The 23,425-nt window shown below is 54.0% G+C and overlaps 1 protein-coding gene across 2 annotated transcripts in view; it reads left to right on the plus strand.

The window, feature by feature from the left end:
* Positions 1-23,425, plus strand: part of INO80 (INO80 complex ATPase subunit) — a 74,791-nt gene that overhangs the window by 17,225 nt on the left and 34,141 nt on the right. For both annotated transcript variants that reach the window (XM_038741289.1, XM_038741290.1), the window contains exons 2-14: positions 2,855-3,040; positions 5,387-5,553; positions 6,323-6,390; positions 7,597-7,794; positions 7,882-8,002; positions 11,570-11,787; positions 12,048-12,101; positions 12,641-12,844; positions 13,797-13,992; positions 14,754-14,821; positions 15,508-15,717; positions 16,412-16,492; positions 17,066-17,161. In XM_038741289.1, coding sequence (XP_038597217.1) covers positions 2,898-3,040; positions 5,387-5,553; positions 6,323-6,390; positions 7,597-7,794; positions 7,882-8,002; positions 11,570-11,787; positions 12,048-12,101; positions 12,641-12,844; positions 13,797-13,992; positions 14,754-14,821; positions 15,508-15,717; positions 16,412-16,492; positions 17,066-17,161 — 1,824 coding nt within the window. In that variant the 5' untranslated portion in view covers positions 2,855-2,897. The remainder of the gene's footprint in view (positions 1-2,854; positions 3,041-5,386; positions 5,554-6,322; positions 6,391-7,596; positions 7,795-7,881; positions 8,003-11,569; positions 11,788-12,047; positions 12,102-12,640; positions 12,845-13,796; positions 13,993-14,753; positions 14,822-15,507; positions 15,718-16,411; positions 16,493-17,065; positions 17,162-23,425) is intronic.

Raw genomic sequence — 23,425 nt, forward strand, 5'->3', positions numbered from 1 at the left:
TGAGCGCTTACTGTGTGCAGAGCACTGGACTAAGTGCTTGGGAGGTACAAGTTGGCAACATATTCATTCATTCATTGTCGTATTTATTGAGCGCTTACTGTGTGCAGAGCCCTGTACTAAGCGCTTGGGAAGTCCAAGTTGGCAACATATAGAGACGGTCCCTACCCGACAGTGGGCTCACAGTCTAGAAGAGTGGCGGGATTGGAACCCAGCTCTACCCACCAGGCCGCACTGCGTCGCAGCGCGGCTCGGTAGACTGAGGCCGGGAAGACGAGCGGAAAGAAGTGTCCCATTCCCCGTTCCTCCAGAAAAATCCGCCGCCCTCCCCACGGCCAGCGCGGGCCCCTGGGGACTGCTGGGAAAATCCCCCGCCGACTCGGACCGTGGGCATTTCCAAACCTCCCGGAATAAAGAGGGCATCGCACCCGGAGCTCCAAATTTCCCAAGAAGCAGCATGGCCGAGCGGGAAAGGGCACGGAGGATCGGGATTCTAATTCTAATCCCGGCTGTGCCAGTTTGTTTGCTCTGAGCGCTTAGTACAGTCGAGCGGGTGGTACAGCGCTCCGTACACAGTAAGCTCGCAGCAGAGAAGCAGCGTGGCTCAGTGGAGAGAGCCGGGGCTTTGGAGTCGGAGGTCAGGGGTTCGAATCCCGGCTCCGCCAGTTGTCAGCTGGGTGACTCTGGGCAAGTCACTTCACTTCTCTGGGCCTCAGTTCCCTCATCTGGAAAATGGGGATTAAGACCGGGGGACAACCTGGTCACCTTGTAACCTCCCCAGCGCTTAGAACAGTGCTTTGCACGTAGTAAGCGCTTAATAAATGCCGTTATTATTATTATTATTATGCCCGTGAATATCTAAGGATGAGCTCTAAGAGCATCAGCTGCCTTCAGAGTAGATTATTTTTCATGATATGTGTTATGTACTTACTATGCGCCAGGCACTGTACTAAGTGCTGGAGTAGAGACAAGCTAAATGAGTTGGACAAAGTCCACGTCCCCCATAATAATGAAGGCATTTATTAAGCGCTTACTATGTGCAAAGCACTGTTCTAAATGCCATTATTATTCTAATCTTAGTCTAAATCCCCATTCTGTAGATGAGGTCACTGAAGCCCAGAGAAGTGAAGTGACTTGCCCAAAGTCACACAGCAGGCAAGTGAGAAGCAGCGTGGCCCAGTGGAAAGAGCCCTGGCTTTGGAGTCAGAGGTCATGGGTTCAAATCCCGGCTCCGCCAACTGTCAGCTGTGTGACCTTGGGCAAGTCATGTCACTTCTCTGGGCCTCAGTTACCTCATCTGTAAAGTGGGGATTGAGACCGTGAGCCCCCCATGGGACAACCTGATCACCTTGTAACCTCCCCAGCGCTTAGAACAGTGCTTGGCACATAGTAAGCACTTAATAAATGCCATTATTATTATTATTATTATTAATAATAATAATAAATGCCACAGTTCTTCTTCCAGGGGTCCCGGCCTCCTTCTGCCCCACTGCAGTTCCCAAGCCTGTCTGCCGCCTGGGCGGGGTGGGGAGTGAGATTCATTCATTCAGTCATATTTATTGAGCGCTTACTGTGTGCAGAGCACTGGACTAAGCGCTTGGGAAGTCCAAGTCGGCAACATCTAGAGACGGTCCCTACCCGAGAGCGGGCTCACAGTCTAGAAGGGGGAGACAGATGATGAAACAAAGCATATAAACCAAATAAAATGAATAGGCCCAATAAAATAAACAGTTTAGTGAGTGCCTACTTTCCATTCATTCATTCAGTCGCCATTCAACATCATTCAGCAAAATCAACAAAATAAAATAAATAGTTTGAGTGCCTACTTTTCATTCATTCATTCAGTCGCCATTCGACATTATTCAACAAAATTAACAAAATAAAATAGTTTGAGTGCCTACTTTTCATTCATTCATTCAGTCGCCATTCAACATCATTCAACAAAATTAACACAGTAAAATAGTTTATTGAGTGCCTACTTTTCATTCATTCAGTCGCCATTCGACATCATTCAACAAAATTAACAAAATAATATAGTTTATTGAGTGCCTACTTTTCATTCATTCATTCAGTCGCCATTCGACATCATTCAACAAAATTAACAAAATTAAATAGTTTGAGTGCCTACTTTTCATTCATTCATTCAGTCGCCATTCGACATCATTCAACAAAATTAACACAATAAAATAGTTTGAGTGCTTACTTTTCATTCATTCAGTCGCCATTCAACATCACTCAACAAAATTAACAAAATAAAATAGTGCCTACTTTTCATTCATTCATTGTCGCCATTCGACATCATTCACCAAAATTAACAAAATAGTTCGAGTGCCTACTTTTCATTCATTCATTCAGTCGCCATTCAGCATCACTCACCAAAATTAACAAAATAAAATAGAGTGCCTACTTTTCATTCATTCATTCAGTCGCCATTCGACATCATTCACCAAAGTTAACAAAATAGTTTGAGTGCCTACTTTTCATTCATTCATTCAGTCGCCATTCAGCATCACTCAACAAAATTAACAAAATAAGAGTGCCTACTTTTCATTCATTCATTCAGTCGCCATTTGACATCATTCACCCAAATTAACAAAATAAAATAGTTTATTGAGTGCCTCCTTTTCATTCATTCATTGAGTCGCCATTCAACAAAATGAACAAAATAAAATCAATAGAAGAGTAAATACGTACAAGTAAAATAGAGTCGTCAATCTGTCCAAGCATCTATACAGGTGCCGCGGGGAGGGGGAGAGGAAGGTGGGGGCTCAGTGTGAGATTGGGTTGGGGGGGCACGGGATGGTGGGGCGGGGCGGGGGGGGTCTCCAGCTCGGCCCCTGTCTTCCCTCCCGTCCAGCTGCGTGTTTGGAGACCCCCGTGCATGACGAGAGCTGTGTTCTATGGCCTCGGAGCTGGGAGCCGGGGACGATGGCCGCTGCCCGGAACTGGCGAAGCCCCTCTACCTGCAGTACCTGGAGAGGGCCCTGCGCTTGGATCAGTTCCTGCGGCAGACTTCCGCCGTCTTCAACCGGAGCATCTCCAGGTAAGGGCCGGCCCCGCCGCGGAGGGAGGGAGAGGCCCCCCGCCCCGACCCCCGCTTCACCAGCCCCAGTATTCAGCATCGTAATAATGATGGTATTTGTTAAGCGCTTACTACGTGCCAAGCACTGTTCTGAGCACGGGGCATCTCCAGGTAAGGGCCGACCCGGCTGGAGAAGGAGGCCCCGCCACCGACCCACGCTTCATCGGCCCGGATATTCAGCATCGTAATGATGGTATTTGTTAAGCGCTTACTACGTGCCAAGCACTGTTCTGAGCACGGGGCATCCCCAGGTAAGGGCCGGCCCTGCTGGGGATGGAGGCCCCCCCACCAACCCACGCTTCATCAGCCCGAGTATTCAGCATCGTAATAATGATGGTATTTGTTAAGCGCTTACCATGTGCCAAGCACTGTTCTGAGCACGGGAATCTCCAGGTAAGGGCCGGCCCTGCTGGGGAGGGAGGCCCCCCCACCAACCCACGCTTCATCGGCCCGAGTATTCAGCATCGTAATAATGATGGTATTTGTTAAGCACTTACTACGTGCCAAGCACTGTTCTGAGCACGGGCATCTCCAGGTAAAGCCCGGCGCGGCTGGGGAGGGAGGGAGAGGCGCCCCCCGTCGACCATGCTTAATCGGCCCGAGTATTCAGCATCATAGTCATGATGGTATTTGTTAAGCGCTTACTATGTGCCAAGCACTGTTCTGAGCACGGGGCATCTCCAGGTAAGGGCCGGCCCAGCTGGGGAGGGAGGGAAAGGCCCCCCTTGTCGACCACGCTTCATCCGCCCGAGTATTCAGCGTCATAATCATGATGGTATTTGTTAAGCGCTTACTACGTACCAAGCACTGTTCTGAGCACAGGGCATCTCCAGGTAAGGGCCGGCCCAGCTGGGGAGGGAGGGAGAGGCCCCCCGCCCCGACCCACGCTTCATCGGCCCGAGTATTCACCATCATAATCATGATGGTATTTGTTAAGCGCTTACAATGTGCCAAGCACTGTTCTGAGCAAGCGGGGGGATACAAGATAATCCAGTTGTCCCACCTGGGGCTCCCAGTCTTCATCCCCATTTGACAGAGGAGGGAACCGAGGCGCAGTGAAGTTCTGTGACTTGCCCAAAGTCACCCAGCTGACGAGTGAGAAACAGCGTGGCTCAGTGGAAAAGAGCCCGGGGTTCAAATCCCGGCTCCGCCAATTGTTCATTCATTCATTCAGTCGTATTTATCGAGTGCTTACTGTGTGCAGAGCACTGGACTAAGCGCTTGGGAAGTACAAGTTGGCAACATCTAGAGACGGTCCCTACCCAACAGCGGGCTCACAGTCTAGAAGGGGGAGACGGAGAACAAAACAAAACATATTAACAAAATAAAATAGAATAAATATGTACAAGTAAAATAAATAGAGTAATAAATACGTACAAACATATGTACATATATTCCCTGTCCTCCCTCTCCCCATCCCCCCTGCCTTGCCTACTTCCCCTCCCCACACCACCTGTATATATGTATATGTTTGTACGTATTCGTTACTCTGTTTATTTATTTCATTTGTACATATTCTATTTTATTTTGTTAATATGTTGTAATAGATGAGGTCACTGAGGCATAGAGAAGTGAAGTGACTTGCCCAAAGTCACACAGCAATCAGGTTGTCCCACTGGGCGGCGGGGGGGGGGCTCACAGTCTTCATCCCCATTTTGCAGATGAGGTCACTGAGGCATAGAGAAGTGAAGTGACTTGCCCAAGGTCACACAGCTGACAGTTGGCAGAGCCAGGATTCGAGCACATGACCTCTGACTCATTCATTCGTTCAACTGTATTTATTGAGCGCTTCCTGTGTGCAGAGCACTGGACTAAGCGCTTGGGAAGGACAAGTTGGCAACATTCATTCATTCATTGTCGTATTTATTGAGCACTTACTGTGTGCAGAGCACTGGACTAAGCGCTTGGGAAGGACAAGTTGGCAACGTATAGAGACGGTCCCTACCCAACAGCGGGCTCACAGTCTGCTCTTCCCACTGCGCCTCGCTGCTTCTCTAAGCAACAGACACATTTCCTGCCCACAGCAAGCTGAGCTAGCCTGTGAGCCCGTTGTTGGGTAGGGCCCGTCTCAATACGTTGCCAACTTGGACTTCCCAAGCGCTTAGTCCAGTGCTCTGCACACAGTAGGCGCTCAATAAATACGATTGATTGATTGAGGACGGCCTTCTGGGCGCCTCTGCCAGCCCGCCGCCTGCCGAGGGGCCGGATCGCGACCATCCTCTCCCCGTCTCCCGGGAAACCCTCTCTCTCCCTCCTCGGGCGGCCCGCCCCGGGGCCGCCGCCTCAGTTTCCTCCTTGGCTCCGCAGCGATGACAGCGAGGACGGGCTGGACGACAACCCCCTGCTGCCCCAGTCCGGGGACCCGCTGATCCAAGTGAAGGAGGAGCCCCCCAGCTCGCTCCTTGGAGAACCCTCCGCCGCCGGCCGCTCCGGCGCGCTCAACTCCTACTCGCTGAACGGCGTGCTGCAGCCGGGTCAGTCAGTCAGTCATTCAGTCACATTTATTGAGCGCTGTACTAGGCGTTTGGGAAGTACAAGTTGGCAACATATAGAGACAGTCCCTACCCAACAGTGGGCTCACAGTCTAAAAGGCTCCTCCTCTTCCAGCAGCCAGGATAGGGGGCAAAGAGGCAGGGAGGGGACAACCAGACTGGAAAAGGATAGACCTGGGAGTGTTCTATTCATTCATTCATTCAATCGTATTTATTGAGCGCTTACTGTGTACAGAGCACTGGACTAAGCACTTGGGAAGTACAACTCAGCAACATGTAGAGACAGTCCCTACCCAACAACAGGCTCACAGGCTAGAAGGGGGAGACAGACAACAAAACAAAACATATAAACAAAATAAAATAAATAGAATAAATATGTACAACTGAAATAAATAAATAAATACGATTCATTCCAACGTATTTATTGAGCGCTTACTGTGTGCAGAGCACTGGACTGAGCGCTTGGGAAGTCCAAGGTGGCAACATCGAGGGACGGTCCCTACCCGACAGCGGGCTCACAGGCTAGAAGGGGGGGGACAGACGACAAAACGGAACATATGAACAAAATAAAAGAAATAGAATAAATATGGACAAATAAAATAGTAATAAATCCGTACAAACATATATACAGGGGCTGTGGGGAGGGGGAGGAGGTAAGGCGGCGGGGGGGGGGTGGGGATGGGGAGGCCCGGACCGGTCCTTCCCTTCATCCCAGGGCGCTCACCCCACTCTCCTCCGTACGCCTTTCCAGAGCCCAAGTCGGAGAAAACGAACCTGTACAACTTCTCCAAGCTGAAGAAGAGCAGAAAGTGGCTGAAGGTAAGAGAGGCCGGCGGCCGGGAGAGGCGGGGTCCGCGTCTTCCCGTGCAGACAGCGTTCCCCGGGGCGATCGACTTAAGAGCCAGTGGCCGGCAAACCATCCCGACCAGAGGGGGACCGGACTTGGACATCGGGGGTCCAGGCTCTGTGGTCGGTTCCTGGTACGGCTTGGAAGACGCGAGCCCGCCGTTGGATAGGGACCGTCTCTATATGTTGCCGCCCTGTTCTTCCCAAGGGCTTGGTACAGTGTGCCGCACACAGTAAGCGCTCAATAAATACGACTGAATGAATGAACGAATGAAAGGAGGCATCCGGCATACATTTAGGCCGTTTCTAGGGCTGGGCCGATCCCGTGATCCTCAGGATGACGTACACGGAGGCGCGGGGGGCTCCACGGTCGTATCGTTGCCGGAAAAAGAGCCCCCCATTCCGCCTGGCCTCGGTGCCAACCGGCAGCACCGGGCTCCACGGCGCACGGGCCCACAGCACCGCCCAGTTGTAGGGCATCTGGACTCCGGCCACCAATCAATCAATCGTATTTATTGAGCACTTACTGTGTGCAGAGCACTGTACTACGCGCTTGGGAAGTCCAAGTTGGCAACATATAGAGACGGTCCCTACCCAACAGTGGGCTCACGGTCTAGAAGGGGGAGACAGACAACAAAACAAAACATATTAACAAAATAAAATAAATAGAATAGATATGTACAAGTAAAATTAATGGAGTAATAAATATGTACAAACATATATACTGGTGCTGTGGGGAAGGGAAGGAGGTAAGACGCGGGGGATGGAGAGGGGGGTGAGGGGGAGAGGAAGGAGGGGGCTCAGTTTGGGAAGGCCTCCTGGAGGAGGTGAGCTCTCAGTAGGACACCATTCGGGTCCCTTGGAATCGAGGCAGGTGCCGGAGGAAATCAGTCAGTCGTATTTATTGAGCGCTTACTGTGTGCAGAGCACTGTACTAAGCGCTTGGGAAGTACAAGTTGGCAACATATAGAGACAGTCCCTACCCAACAGTGAGCTCACAGTCTAAAAGGTATTGGAATAGGGAAGGTATTGGAAGAACAAACGGGATCCAAGCGGGAGCCCCCCGAGGACAGGGAGCAGGGGCCTGCGTTCGGGTCGGGCTCTCCCCGCTGCCAAGCACGGCGCTCCGAGGGCCCTCGGTGGCCCATTTGACCGCCGCCTCCCCCCCCGCGCCTTTAGGGCATCCTGTTGAGCGATGAGTCCAGTGACCCCGAGGACTCTCAGAGCGAAGAGGAGCGGGAGGAGGAGGAGGAGGAAGAGGACGAGGAGGAAGAGGAGGAGGAAGAGCTCAACCTCAGCCGGGAGGAGCTCCACAACATGCTGCGGCTGCACAAGTACCGAAAGCTGCATCAGAGCAAGTACAGCAAGGACAAGGAGGTGAGCACGGGCCCGGCTGCATGGTCGGGGGGCGGAGAGGCTCCCCCCCGGGCTCTCCGACCTCACCGCCCCCTCCCCGTTCTTCAGTTGCAGCAGTACCACTACTACAGCGCCGGCCTGCTCTCCACCCACGACCCCTTCTACGAGCAGCAGCGTCACCCCCTCGGGCCCAAGAAAAAGAAATTCAAAGAAGATAAGAAACTGAAAAGTGAGCTCCCGGCCCCCCCCAGCAACTCTTTCCCCTCCCCGGGGATCGTCGTTAATCGCCAGTGGTAGTAACAATAATAATGATAATGGCATTTATTAAGCGTTTACTATGCGCAATGCACTGTTCTAAGTGCTGGGGAGGTTACAAGGTGATCAGGCGGTCCCACGGGGGGCTCACGGTCTTCATCCCCATTTTGCGGATGAGGGAACTGAGGCCCAGGGAAGCGAAGTGACTTGCCCACAGTCACACAGCTGCTAAGTGGCATTGATTGAGCACTTACTATGGGCAGAAAATCACACTGAGCGCTTGGGAGAGGACTGCACAACAGTTGGCAGACACGTTCCCTGCCCACAGTGAGCCGACGGTCTGGAGGGGGATTATTACAGTCTAGGGGATCATCATCAATCGTATTTATTGAGCACTTACTGTGTGCAGAACACTGTACTAAGCACTTGGGAAGTACAAATTGGCAACATATAGAGACAGTCCTTACCCAACAGTGGGCTCACAGTCTAAAAGGGGGAGATAAAACCAAACATACTAACAAAATAAAATCAATCAATCAATCGTATTTATTGAGCGCTTACCATGTGCAGAGCACTGCACTAAGCGCTTGGGAAGCCCAAGTTGGCAACACGTAGAGACGGTCCCCACCCAACACTGGGCTCACAGTCTAGAAGGGGGAATCCCTTCTAGAGAAATCCCCATTTTATAATTGAGGGATTTGATCCCCATTTTATAATTGAGGAAACCGAGGCACAGAGAAGCGGAGCGACTTGCCCGAGGTCAATAGAATATAAATAGAATAGATATGTACAAGTAAAATAAATAGAGTAATAGGATAGATAGAGTAATAGTGATAGAGTAATAGTAATAAATAAATAGAGGATCCCGGCACGGCCCCCGATTGCCGCCGTTCCCCCGGGCTTTGCGGGCCCACCGCCCCCTGGGAGTTCGGAGCGGGGTTCCCGCTCTCGGGCCGTGGCCCCAGGGAGTGATTCTGATTGATTCCCACCTGGGAAGGCCGGACCACCCCTCCAGTGCAACGACCCCCACCCGCCCGGGCCGCCTTTCAGGAGGCCGAGGCCTGGAGCGTGTCGGGAGCAGACAGCGGGGGCGGTGACCGGCTCTCCGGGGAGGGGAGGTGGGAGGACCGGAGAGAAGATGGGTCGGCCCCGCGCTCTCATCACGGCCCTCCGAGACGGTCCAAAATAGATCCGCGGCTCACGGTGCTCAGCTGGAGTCCTCTAGCCGCGGCCTCGCCAGGAAACGCCGATTTCCTCTCTTAATTGAACCCTCGGCAGCTGGAACTCTGGAAGGAAGCAGGAAGGGAAGGTTGTGAACTCTCTGGCCAAGGCATATTCCATTCCCCTTAAGATCTGGGCCGCGTTATTTTCAGCCCCCCTTTCCTTCCGTATTCCCTTCCCCGTCCCCCTTGTTTACCTCCTCTGCCTGTCCGCGTCCTTCCCCACCGGACACCCCCGCTCCCCGCCCATCCATGTGTGTTGACGTCCAGCCAGATCAGCGTGGTCTCCTACTTAGACTGTGAGCCCCATGGAGGACCAGATTTTCATATATAATAACAACAATAATAACGATGGTGTTTGTTAAGCGCTTACTATGTGCAAAGCAATCAATCAATCAGTCAATCGTATTTATTGAGCGCTTATAGAACAGTGCTTTGCACATAGTAAGCGCTTAACAAATACCATCATCATTATACTAAGCGCTTGGGAAGTCCAAGTTGGCAACATATAGAGACGGTCCCCACCCAACAGCGGGCTTACAGTCTAGAAGGGGGAGACAGACAACAAAACAAAGCATATTAACAAAATAAAATAAATAGAATAGATATGTGCAAGTAAAATAGAGTAATAAATACGTACAAACATATACGCAGGTGCTGTGGGGAAGGGAAGGAAGCACTGTTTTAAGCGCTGGGGAGGTTTCAAGGGGATCAGTTTGTCCCCTGGGGGGCTCACAGTTTGAATCCCCATTTTACAGAGGAGGTAACTAAGGCACAGAGAAGTGAAGGGACTTGCCCAAAGTCACACATCTGACAGTTGGCGGGGCCGGGATTTGAACCCATGACCTCTGACTCCATAGCCCGGGCTCTCTCCACTGAGCCACACTGCTTCTCTGTGTATCTACCCAAGCGCTTAGTTCAGTGGTTGGCACAGAGTAAGGGCTTAACAGATACCATTAAAAATGAATGCATCGGTTAATAATTGTGGCATTTGTTAAGCACTTGCTTACAGATATCATTAAAAATGAATAAAGCAATAATTGCGGTATTTAGGCACTTGCAAATATCACAAATCAAATGGATTGATAATTGCGGTGTTACAGAGTGCTTTCTTACAGATACTGCTGAAAATGAATATATGGATTAATAATTGTATTTGGTCGGCGCTTACCATATGCTAAGCCCTGTGCTGAGCGCTGGAATAGCTACGAGCTAATCAGGTTGGATACAGTCCATGTCCTATGTGGGCTCGCGGTCGTAATTATAACTGTCATCTCCTTAAGAAGCAGCGTGGCTCAATGGAAAGAGCACAGGCTTTGGAGTCAGAGGTCATGGGTTCAAATCCCAGTTCTGCCAAATGTCAGCCGTGTGACCTAGGGCAAGTCAATCAATCAATCAATCATATTTATTGAGCGCTTACTGTGTGCAGAGCACTGTACTAAGCGCTTGGGAAGTACAAGTCGGCAACGCATAGAGACAGTCCCTACCCAACAGCGGGCTCACAGTCTAGAAGGGGGAGACAGAGAACAAAAGCAAACACACTAACAAAATAAAATAAATAGAATAGATAGGTACAAGTAAAATAAATAGAGTAATAAATATGTACAAACATATATACAGGTGCTGTGGGGATGGGAAGGAGGTAAGATGGGGGGATGGAGAGGGGGACAAGGGGGAGAGGAAGGAAGGGGCTCAGTCTGGAAAGGCCTCCTGGAGGAGGTGAGCTCTCAGTAGGGCCTTGAAGGGAGCTAGCTGAGCTTCTCTGTGCCTCAGTTACCTCGTCTGTAAAATGGGGATGAAGACTGTGAGCCCCACGCGGGACAATCTGATCCCCTTGTATCCTGCCTCTGTAAAATGGGGATGAAGACTGAGCCCCACGCGGGACAATCTGATCACCTTGTATCCTTCCCAGCGCTTAGAACAGTGCTTTGCACATAGTACGCGCTTAACAAATGCCATCATTATCATTATTATTATTATCCCACCTGTTTTCCTTGGCCGCCTGAGGTCCCTACAGTGCGGGTTGTCGGGTCCTTGTCCTTGCGGGACTCCAGTGAGGCCCAGGTTTCCCCCCAACAGGAGAGGACCGTCCATCCCTGATGGCCCCCACCGGGCACCCACAGATAATCCCAGCTCCGTGCCCCCAGCCCGCGCCGCCACCTCTCCGGCGCGCAGATCTTCCCTCCGACCCTCCCGCCACCGCTCCCGGGCGGGCTCCGCTCTGCCCCCGGTTCCCCAGCTGCGTCCCGTCCCCGCTCCGTGGGGTCATCCCGGCGGCCCGGTGCCGGGACTGAGAACCCGCCGTCGGCTCCCTTTCGCAGCCAAGTTGAAAAAAGTGAAGAAGAAACGGCGGCGGGATGAGGAGGCGTCCTCGGAGGAGTCTCCGCGTCGCCACCACCACCACCAGATCAAGGTGTTCGCCAAGTTCTCCCACGACACCCCTCCCCCGGGGTCCAAGAAGAAGCACCTGTCCGTCGAGCAGCTGAGCGCCCGCCGGCGGAAGGTGTGGCTCAGCATCGTCAAGAAGGAGCTGCCCAAGGTGAGCCTTGCCGGGCCGCCCGCGGCCCATGGGGGGACCGGGGCGGGAGAGCCAGGTGATGGATGCCCGCGTGAGTTTTCGAGCACGGTGGAGTCTGGGCCTTGGAGAGATGCTTCGAGGTCTCCTGGCCGGGAGCGGGAAGGGGGGTGGCTCTGGATGGCTCCGGCTGTCCCGCCAGGCGTGTCCGGAGGCTCTGCCGCGTGGCGATGCTCCCGGAAGGGGCAGCTCCCGGATACAGAGTCCTCTGGGTCTGTTTCCAGGCGTACAAGCAGAAGGCTTCGGCCCGCAACCTCTTCCTCACGAACAGCAAAAAGGTAAAGTAAATAGGACCGTGCCAGGCCTCACCGGGCTCCCTGGGCGGCCCCCGCCGTGCCCAACTCCCTGCGTGGTCCCTGCGGTGCCATTTGCTGGTCGTGCTGGGTGCCCCGTCCGCCTGGTCGATGCGTGGTTCCCCGGGCTGCCATCTTCCCATCAGCGATGATATTTCGGGCACCCCTCCTTCCCATCCCTCCAATCCTAAGTCTCCCGTGCCCGAGAGTCACTTCCAGCCGGTAGAGCTTTTTGGGTAAATCGGGGCCTGGCACCCCGCTCCGGTTGAGGGTCGGGGGCCGTAGCCGTCGGGGTCCAGGCGTCTGAACTGTGGGCTCCCCGGAGTCCCTGTGGGGCCCTTCCGACTTCTCTCCGGGAGACTCCAACTGGAGGATCAGCCCCCGTCACGCTGCCGGCTTCCAGTTCTGGATCCGCCCCGGATTTTACGGCACCAGAGGGCCGACGGGGGCCGGCGGCTCTGGCAGCCCTGGGGCGTCGGGTCTCGAGTCCCCCTCCCTGTTTTGACCCCCTCCGCCCTCCCCAGCTGGCCCACCAGTGCATGAGGGAGGTACGGCGGGCGGCCGGCCAGGCCCAGAAGAACTGCAAGGAGACCCTGCCCCGGGCCCGGCGCCTCACCAAGGAGATGCTCCTCTACTGGAAGAAGTACGAGAAGGTGGAGAAGGAGCACCGCAAGCGGGCGGAGAAGGAGGCCCTGGAGCAGCGCAAGCTGGACGAGGAGATGAGAGAGGTAAGAGTCCAGTCCGGTCACTTCTCCCGGCTCCGGCTCCCCCTCCTCCCTACCCGTAGGGTGGCCCATCCCAAGCCCTGGATATCGGAGGAACACTTTGTGTGACTCCTCCGGTCTTCGCTCTCCTCTGGGCGACGGGAGCCCGAGGCACGGGACACGTCGACATTCCGAGGCCGCTCGGCTGGACAGGCCAAACGTGGCGCGGCCGGGACTCGGTTGGGATCCTTTTTGGATTCCACGGGTGCCCAGCTGGGCCAGCCGTGGCTGTCGCGGCTCGGCCGAGGTCCTCTTCGGACCAAACCGTCAATGGAATCGATAGAGCGTTTACCACGTGCCGAGCGCTGAATTAAGCACCTGGGAGAGAACCGTCCGGTGGTGTCGGTAGACACTACCCCTGCCCACGAGGCACTTTCAGGCTGGGGGGGGAGACGGAAATGAAAATAAATGACAGCTAGGAAAGACGGCGGTGAGTAGGGATGCGCTCATCAAAGCCGCAGGCCAAGTATCAGGTGCCTGTTGGGTACAGATCCGAATGTTTAGGCGACGCAGAGTGAGAGCCATTACGGGAAATGGGGGCTTAGGAGCGGGTTGCCAACTCAGGTTCTGTGGCTCATTCATTCTGTCGTATTTATTGAGCGCTTACTGTGTGCAGAGCACTGGACTAAGCGCATGGGAAGTACAAGTTGGCAACATGTAGAGACGGTCCCTACCCAACAGTGGGCCCAGGGTTGGCTGTGGGCACACACTTCAGAAGAGATCAGCGGGCATCCCGGCAGGGAGCCGGCGGGGGCGAGGCTCGCACGGGCCTCCACCGAGGACAGTCTGACAGGCGGCGGCCATCCACCCACCCGCCGCCCGAGACCCCGGTCGGTGGAGCCGGAATGGCCGCCCGTCCCCGCCGGGCGACGTCGGCCTGAGGCCTTCCTCATCGGTTTCCATCTGGTCCGGCCAGGCCAAGAGGCAGCAGCGGAAGCTGAACTTCCTGATCACGCAGACGGAGCTGTACGCCCACTTCATGAGCCGCAAGCGGGCCGTGGGCCCCGACGGGCTCCAGGAAGAGATCCTGCGGCAGCTGGAGGACAGCTCTGCCCAGAGGCAGATCGACATTGGCGGGGGCGTGGTGGTCAACATCACCCAGGAGGACTACGGTGAGGCCCGGGCCGGGGGGGAGCAGCTCCGGCTCGAGAACAGAGGTCAATCAATCAATCAATCAGTCAATCGTATTTATTGAGCGCTTACTATGTGCAGAGCACTGTACTAAGCGCTTGGGAAGTACAAATTGGCAACACATAGAGACAGTCCCTACCCAACAGTGGGCTCACAGTCTAAAAGGGGGAGACAGAGAACAGAACCAAACATACCAACAAAATAAAATAAATAGGATAGAAATGTACAAGTAAAATAAATAAATAAATAAATAGAGTAATAAATATGTACAACCATATATACATATATACAGGTGCTGTGGGGAAGGGAAGGAGGTAAGATGGGGGGATGGAAAAGGGGGCCAGGGGGAGAGGAAGGAAGGGGCTCAGTCTGGGAAGGCCTCCTGGAGGAGGTGAGCTCTCAGCAGGGCCTTGAAGGGAGGAAGAGAGCTAGCTTGGCGGAGTGGCAGAGGGAGGGCATTCCAGGCCCGGGGGATGACGTGGGCCGGGGGTCGACGGCGGGACAGGCGAGAACGAGGTACAGTGAGGAGATTAGCGGTGGAGGAGCGGAGGGTGCGGGCTGGGCAATAGAAGGAGAGAAGGGAGGTGAGGTAGGAGGGGGCGAGGTGATGGACAGCCTTGAAGCCCAGGGTGAGGAGTTTCTGCCTGATGCGCAGATTGATTGGTAGCCACTGGAGATTTTTGAGGTCCCTCGGGGCGCGGCCCAGCCACGTGCTTCCTTCACCGGAGGGTGTTGTTTTTAGATAGCAACTACTACAAGGCCCAGGCCCTGAAGAACGCCGAGGACGCCTATCAGATCCACCAGGCCCGGGTGAGTCTCCCCGAGCCCACTCTTCCTCCGATTCCCACGTCCGGGCCCGTTCCTGACGTCGAGGGAGCCGGGCGGGGGTTCCGGTTGAGGACAGGCCGGCTCCCTCCCAGCTTTTCACGGGCGGGATGGGTTCAGGCCGGAGGGAGGTGGTCTGGACCCCAGGGGCGTGAGGTGTCCCGGAGAATCGCTCAGCAGGCAGCTCGTTGCGGGCAGGGAATGTGTCTGTTTATTGTCGTATCTTACTTTCCCAAGTGCTTAGTGCAGTGCTCTGCGCACAGTAAGCCCTCAATAAATAAGGCTGAAAGAACGAAGAGAATATCACTGAGCTTTGGGAGAGTCAAAGTTGCAGGGGGGACCTGAACATCCGTAGCCCCATGGCCAGGAGCCCTGTCCGTCAGGGGCCTGCTTAGTACAGAGCCCCGGGCCCGCGGCCGAGAGGGCGCGTTACCAGAGGCACTCTAGGCCAAGTCCTCGCCCCATGGAGCAGCACAGTGGGGAGATAAGCAGACGCAGAAGACCCACTAAGTCCATAACCCCAGAGGCGGGCCCGACTGTCTTAACTGAGGGGGAAACGGCAGATGGTCAGCGATCCCGGCTCCCAAACCCGAGCGGGCGCGGGCCCCGCCAGGCTCGCCGCCCGTCCTTGAAGCATTCGGTGACACCTGGCGGGGCCCCCCTCTCCCCAGACGAGGTCTTTCGACGAAGACGCCAAGGAGAGCCGGGCGGCGGCCCTGCGGGCCGCCAACCAGTCCGGCACCGGCTTCGGCGAGAGCTACAGCCTGGCCAACCCGTCCATCCGGGCCGGCGAGGACATCCCCCAGCCCACCATCTTTAACGGCAAACTGAAGGGCTACCAGCTGAAAGGCATGAACTGGCTGGCCAACCTGTACGAGCAGGTGAGCCCGCGAGCCGGCCGACCCCCGTCGCGGCCCGTGAGCCTGTTTCCCTGGGCCACTGTGGGCAGGGAGGGGCGGGAAAGTCCTACCCACCCTGGCGTCTCCGGGCGTGGGGAAGAGGTGACCGACCCCCTTTATCTCTCGGGAGCGGGCACCCACACCTCCCGGGGCTCCCCATGGTTCCGTAAAATTAACTAAGCGCCCGTTTTGTGCTGACCACCGGACTGAGCCCCCGGGAGTGTGCGGCAGAGTCGGGAGAGACGGTCCCCGCCCTCGAGAAGCCAGCAGTCTAGCTGAGGGATACGGCCGCAACGCCCGAGGGTCCCGTTTGCCACCGCGTGCGAGGCGGGGAAGTGCTGAGGGAGGGCAGAGCTCATCGGCGGGGTCGGCGGGAGCAGTAGGTATTTGGCGGCCACCGCCCCGGGGCTCAGGCTGTGGTAAAACGGGCCCTGCCCCTCTGCGGCTCTCAGGGCAGGCGGGAAAACCCAGTGGACAGTAAAACGTCAGAGGCGACGGAGCGACCATCCCAAGTGGGAAGTGGTAGCAACGAATGGAGAAGTCTCGTTGAGTGAAAGTGTCCGGAGGTGGGGTGGAGGGAGGGTTCTGCCCCCACCTCCCTCTCCCCACCCTTCCCGCCGCCCCCCCGACGTCAGATCCCGGGCCGAGGGCCAACCCCGCGGGGCTTCCGTCTCAGGGCATCAACGGAATCCTGGCGGATGAGATGGGGCTGGGCAAGACCGTACAGAGCATCGCCCTCCTGGCACACCTGGCCGAGGTAGGCGTCCCCGCGGTCCGGCCCGGTCTCCCCCTGCCCCCCTCTCCCTCAGCCGTGGCGCCGGCCTGCCACACAGCGGGTCTGCAGCGAGGGCCCCGAGAGCCACCGTGAGGGCCCCGATTCCTTCCCGGGGACGCGGTCCTCGCGTCTTGAGGCCGCCTGCGCCCCTCCACCCGGGCCCTGGCTCTGCTGACCTCCAGCTGGAACCTCAGTGAACGCACGGAACGTGTGGCAAGAGGACGTTCCCCGGGGGCGGGAGAACCGGCAAAGTCCGGGTTCGCTCCCGCCGTCTCGGAGCAGTGCGCCAAATCCTGGGGAACCCTCAGCATCCAGGAGACTGGCGCGGGGGGACGGGGGTGGTTGAAAAGCAACAGCTGCAAAAGGAGGGAATCTGGTTACGCTCCCGGCCATCTGGCGAGTCCTCGCCGCGCATAGCTCCACTGCCCTGCGGGAGCTTTGTTCCGGCCCGGGTACGCCCCACTCCCGGCCTGCTCTCATCATCAATTAACGATCGTTCTGAACGAGGCGGTCTTCGGTCCCCTGCCGTCAGCTGACCCGGTTTTTCTGTTGCAGCGAGAGAACATCTGGGGTCCTTTCTTGATCATCTCCCCCGCCTCGACCCTCAACAACTGGCACCAGGAGTTTGCCAGATTTGTTCCTCGATTCAAAGTAAGAACCCCACAGCCGCGCCCGGCTCCGCCCGCCGCTCCGGGACGAGAGGATCCATCCTTCCCGAGCCCCAGGGGACGCGGGAGGCTCTGGAGGATGGGAAAGGGAGGCCCCCATTCCTCCTGCCTCCAAGATTGGGGTGCTGAGACTCGGAGGAGGGGCCGGCTGCCGCGGTCGCAGCGAGGGAAGAGGCGGGCCGGAGCGGGGAAGCCTGCCGGGGTGGAGGGGTGGCGAAGGAGACGTAGTATCAGGGAATATTGGAGGTAGTGGGAATACCAGGCCGGGGAGAGAATCTCCGCTTCGTGCCCAGAGGGTCCAGGGGCCGGGGCAGGCCGGGATTTGGGAATCAATCAATCAATTGTATTTATTGAGCGCTTACTGTGTGCAGAGCACTGGACTAAGCGCTTGGGAAGTACAAGTTGGCAACATATAGAGACAGTCCCTACCCAACAGTGGGCTCACGGTCTAGAAGGGGGAGACAGAGAACAAAACCAAACATACTAACAAAATAAAACAAATAGAATAGATATGTACAAGTGAAATAAAGAGTAATAAATATGTACAAGCATATACAGGTGCTGTGGGGAAGGGAAGGAGGTAAGATCGGGGGGATGGAGAGGGGGCCAGGGGGAGAGGAAGGAAGGGGCTCAGTCTGGGAAGGCCTCCTGGAGGAGGTGAGCTCTCAGTAGGGCCTTGAAGGGAGGAGGAGAGCGAGCTTGGCAGATGGGCAGAGGGATTGGGGGCATTCCAGGCCCGGGGGAGGACGTGGGCCGGGGGTCGATGGCGGGACAGGAGAGAACGAGGTACGGTGAGGAGATTAGCGGCAGAGGAGCGGAGGGTGCGGGCTGGGCTGGAGAAGGAGAGGAGGGAGGTGAGGTAGGACGGGGCGAGGTGATGGATGGACAGCCTGGAAGCCCAGGGTGAGGAGTTTCTGCCTGATGCGCAGGTTGATTGGTAGCCACTGGAGATTTTTCAGGAGGGGAGTAACATGCCCAGAGCGTTTCTGGACAAAATCCGGGCAGCAGCATGAAGTATGGATTGAAGTGGGGAGAGACACGAGGATGGGAGATCAGGGAGAAGGCTGATGCAGTAGTCCAGATGGGTTAGGATGAGAGCTTGAACGAGCAGGGTAGCAGTTTGGATGGAGAGGAATGGGCGGAAGCACAGTGACAGCGTGGTTCATTGGAAAGAGCACAGGCTTTGCAGTCAAAGGTCATGGGTTCAAATCCCGACTCCACCAATTGTCAGCTGTGTGACTTGGGGCAAGAAGTCACTTCGCTTCTCTGTGCCTCAGTTTGTTTTTTTTTAATGGCAATTACTAAGCGCTTACTATGTGCAAAGCACTGTTTTAAGCACTGGGGAGTTTACAAAGTGATCAGGTTGTCCCACGTGGGGCTCACGGTCTTCATCCCCATTTTACAGATGAAGGAACTGAGGCCCGGAGAAGTGAAGTGACCTGCCCAAAGTCACCCAGCTGACAAGTGGGGGAGCCGGGATTTGAACTGATGACCTCTGACTCCAAAGCCCGGGCTCTTTCCACTGAGCCACGCTGCTTCCCTCAGTTCCCTCATCTGTAAAATGGGGATGAAGACTGCGAGCCCCACGTAGGACAACCTGATCACCTTGTAGCCTCCCCAGCGCTTAGAATAGTGCCTTGCACATAGGAAGCGCTTAACGAATGCCCTTATTATTATTATAATATATTTTTTATGGTATTTGTTACACGCTTACCACATGCCAGGTATTCTACTAAGCACTGGGGTAGGTACAAGGTAATCAGGTTGGACACAGTCCACGTCCCACCTGAGGCGTACAGCCGTAATCCCCATTTTACAGATGAGGTACTGAGGCGCAGAAAAGTTAAGTGACGTGCCCGGGGTCCCGTGGCAAACAAGTATTGGAGGCGGGATTAGAACCCAGGTCCTTCATGTGCCCCAGGGGAGCCTTAGACTGTGAGCCCACTGTTGGGTAGGGACTGTCTCTATGTGTTGCCAATTTGTACTTCCCAAGCGCTTAGTACAGTGCTCTGCACATAGTAAGTGCTCAATAAATACGATTGATTGATTGATTGATTGTTGGAAAGGGCCCCACTCCCTAGCTCCGTCTTCCCCGTAGCTAGCCGACTCTCCCAGGGTTCCCCTCACTCCGGGGAAGTCCCGAAGCCCCTCTGTGGGGTCCGTCTGCTGGGTCCATTCATTCAATCAGTCCTATTTAATAATAATAATAATAATAATAATAATAATAATAACGGCATCTATTAAGCACTTACTCTATTAAGAGTGATAAATATGTACAAACATCCGTCTCTATATAATAATTATAATAATGATGGCATTTATTAAATGCTTACTATGTGCAAAGCACTGTTCTGAGCACTAGGGAGGTTACCAGGTGATCAGGTTGTCCCACGGGGGGCTCGCAGTCTTCATCCCCATTTTCCAGATGACGGAACTGAGGCCCAGAGAAGTGAATTATTTATTTATTTTACTTGTACATATGTATTCTATTTATTTTATTTTGTTAGTATGTTTGGTTTAGTTGTCTGTCTCCCCCTTTTAGACTGTGAGCCCGCTGTTGGGTAGGAACTGTCTCTATATGTTGCCAATTTGTACTTCCCAAGCGCTTAGTCCAGTGCTCTGCACACAGTAAGCGCTCAATAAATACGATTGATTGATTGATTGGTTATGTAGGGTCAAGGCCTGAGCCGGGAGAGGCTGCCCTTCCAATCTCGCTGTGGCTCGATCGTATTTATTGAGCGCTTACTGTGTGCAGAGCACTGTCCTAAGCGCTTGGGAAGTCCAAGTTGGCAACGTCTAGAGACGGTCCCTACCCAACAACGGGCTCACAGGCTAGAAGGGGAGACAGACAACAGAACAAAACACGGCAAAACCTCTATATGTTGCCCATTTGTCCTTCCCAAGCGCTTAGTCCAGTGCTCTGCACACAGTAAGCGCTCAATAAATACGATTGATGATGATGATGATGATGATGAAGCGACTTGCCCAAAGTCCCACAGCTGACAGCTGGCGGAGTCGGGATTCGAACCCCGGACCTTCACCGAGCCACGCTGCTTACGGAGTGCAGCGCACTGTACTGAGCGCTGGGAAGGCGCGGTTGGACAGCAGCACCAGAGGGAAGGGGGGACAGGCCCGGAGGGCAGCAGCGTGGGCTTATTGGGCGTCAGTGGGCGGTCAGTCGGCCAGCCGTGCCGACTCGTCATCAATCAATCGTATTTATTGAGCGCTTACTGTGTGCAGAGCACTGTACTAAGCGCTTGGGAAGGACAAGTTGGCAATATATAGAGACAGTCCCTACCCAACAGTGGGCTCATGGTCTAAGTTTAAGAGTCCTGCTGCTGGCCAACAGATGGGGCTGTGGGACCACCGAGGCCCGGGACGCCGTGACTCTACTTCCCCATCCCGGGCACCCCGACGCCTGAGCCGGGGCGGGGCGGACCAGCTCCTGGCCGTCTCGCGCTAAGCAGGGTGGGCACGGGACTGCGAGCCCACTATTGGGTAGGGACTGTCTCTATATGCAAATGCCATTATTATTATTATTATTATTATTATTATTAATTCAATCGCATTTATTTAGCGCTTACTATGTGCAGTGCACTGTACTAAGCACTTGGAAAGTACAGTTAGGCAACAGATAGAGACAATCCCTACCCAACAACGGGCTCACAGTCTAGAGAAGCAGCGTTGCTCAGTGGCAAGATCCCGGGCTTTGGAGTCAGAGGTCCTGGGTTCAAACCCCGGCTCCGCCAGCTGTCAGCTGGGTGACTTTGGGCAAGTCACTTCACTTCTCTGGGCCTCAGTTCCCCCATCTGGAAAATGGGGGAGTGAGACTGTGAGCCCCACGTGGGACAACCTGATCACCTTGGAACCTCCCCAGCGCTTAGAACAGTGCTTTGTGCACAGTAAGCGCTCAATAAATGCCATCATTATATTATTATATTATTGGGTAGAAACTGTCTCTCTATGCAAATGCCATTATTATCATTATTATTATTCATTCAATCGCATTTATTTAGCACTTACTATGTGCAGTGCACTGTACTAAGCACTTGGAAAATACAATTAGGCAACAGATAGAGACAATCCCTACTCAACAACGGGCTCACACTCTAGAGAAGCAGCGTGGCTCAATGGCAAGATCCCAGGCTTTGGAGTCAGAGGTCATGGGTTCAAACCCCGGCTCCGCCAGCTGTCAGCTGGGTGACTTTGGGCAAGTCACTTCACTTCTCTGGGCCTCAGTTCCCCCATCTGGAAAATGGGGGAGTGAGACTGTGAGCCCCACGTGGGACAACCTGATCACCTTGGAACCTCCCCAGCGCTTAGAACAGTGCTTTGCACATAGTAAGCGCTCAATAAATGCCATCATTATATTATTGGGTAGGGACTGTCTCTATATGCAAATGCCATTATTATCATTATTATTCGTTCAATCACATTTATTTAGCGCTTACTGTGTGCGGTGCACTGTACTAAGCACTTGGAAAGTACAATTAGGCAACAGATAGAGACAATCCCTACTCAACAACGGGCTCACAGTCTAGAGAAGCAGCGTGGCTCAATGGCAAGATCCCAGGCTTTGGAGTCAGAGGTCATGGGTTCAAATCCCGGCTCCGCCAGCTGTCAGCTGGGTGACTTTGGGCAAGTCACTTCACTTCTCTGGGCCTCAGTTCCCCCATCTGTAAAATGGGGGAGTGAGACTGTGAGCCCCACGTGGGACAACCTGATCACCTTGTAACCACCCCAGCGCTTAGAACAGTGCTTTGCACATAGTAAGCGCTCAATAAATGCCATCATTATATTATTATATTATTGGGTAGGGACTGTCTCTATATGCAAATGCCATTATTATCATTATTATTCGTTCAGTCGCATTTACTTAGCGCTTACTGTGTGCAGTGCACTGTACTAAGCGCTCGGAAAGTACAATTAGGCAACAGATAGAGACAATCCCTACCCAACAACGGGCTCACAGTCTAGAGAAGCAGCGTGGCTCAGTGGAAAGATCCCGGGCTTTGGAGTCAGAGGTCATGGGTTCAAATCCCGGCTCCGCCAACTGTCAGCTGGGTGACTTTGGGCCAGTCACTTCACTTCTCCGAGCCTCAGTTACCTCATCTGTAAAATGGGGACTAAGATTGTGAGCCTCACATGGAACAACCTGATCATCTTGTATCCTCCCCAGCGCTTAGAACAGTGCTTTGCACATAGTAAGTGCTTAACAAATACCAAAATTATTATTATTATTAGAAAGGGGGAGACAGATGACAAAACAAGTAGGCGGGCCTCAACAGCATCAAAATAAATAGAATAATAAATACACGTCATTAATAAAATAAACAGAATAATAATAGTGAGTGCATTTCGGTGGGGGTGGGATGGGGTGGGGGGGGTCCGGTCCCTAAAAACAGACCCGAAATAGCTGAGGATCGTAGACGACTGGTCAAAAGATTAAGGAGATGGATGAGAAGTGGCTCCTACCCTTTCATTCAATCGTATTTATTGAGCGCTTACTGTATGCAGAGCACTGTACTAAGCGCTTGGGAAGTACAGGTTGGCAACATATAGGGCTGGTCCCTACCCTCTGTCTCATAAATAGATAATAATTATAATCTATAATAATAATTATAGATAATAATTATAATCTATAATCTATAATGTTGGTATTTTTTAACTGCTTACTATGTGCAAAGCACTGTTCTAAGCACTGGGGTAGATACACAATAATCAGGTTGTCCCACGTGGGGCTCGCCGTCTTCATCCCCATTTTCCAGATGAGGGAACTGAGGCCCAGAGAAGTGAAGTGACTTGCCCAAAGTCACACAGCTGACAAGTGGCGGAGCCGGGGTTTGAACCCATGACCTCTGACCGTGGCCCGGCAGAGCGGGTTAGAGAAGCAGCGTGGCTCAGTGGAAAGAGCCCGGGCTTTGGGGGCAGAGGTTGTGGGTTCAAATCCCGGCCCCGCCAATTGTCAGCTGGGTGACTTGGGGCAAGTCGCTTCACTTCTCTGGGCCTCAGTGACCTCATCTGGAAAATGGGGATGAAGACTGTGAGCCCCCCATGGGACAACCTGATCGCCTTATAACCTCCCTAGCGCTTAGAACGGTGCTCTGCACATAGTAAGCGCTTAATAAATGCCATCATTATTATAATTATTATGTAGACGGATATGTTTATACATATCACTCTATTTTACTTGTACATATTTATTCTATTTTATTTTGTTAATATGTTTTCATTGTCTGTCTCCCCC

Source organism: Tachyglossus aculeatus (assembly GCF_015852505.1).
Source record: "Tachyglossus aculeatus isolate mTacAcu1 chromosome 12 unlocalized genomic scaffold, mTacAcu1.pri SUPER_6_unloc_1, whole genome shotgun sequence".
NCBI classification, from domain to species: Eukaryota; Metazoa; Chordata; class Mammalia; order Monotremata; family Tachyglossidae; genus Tachyglossus; species Tachyglossus aculeatus.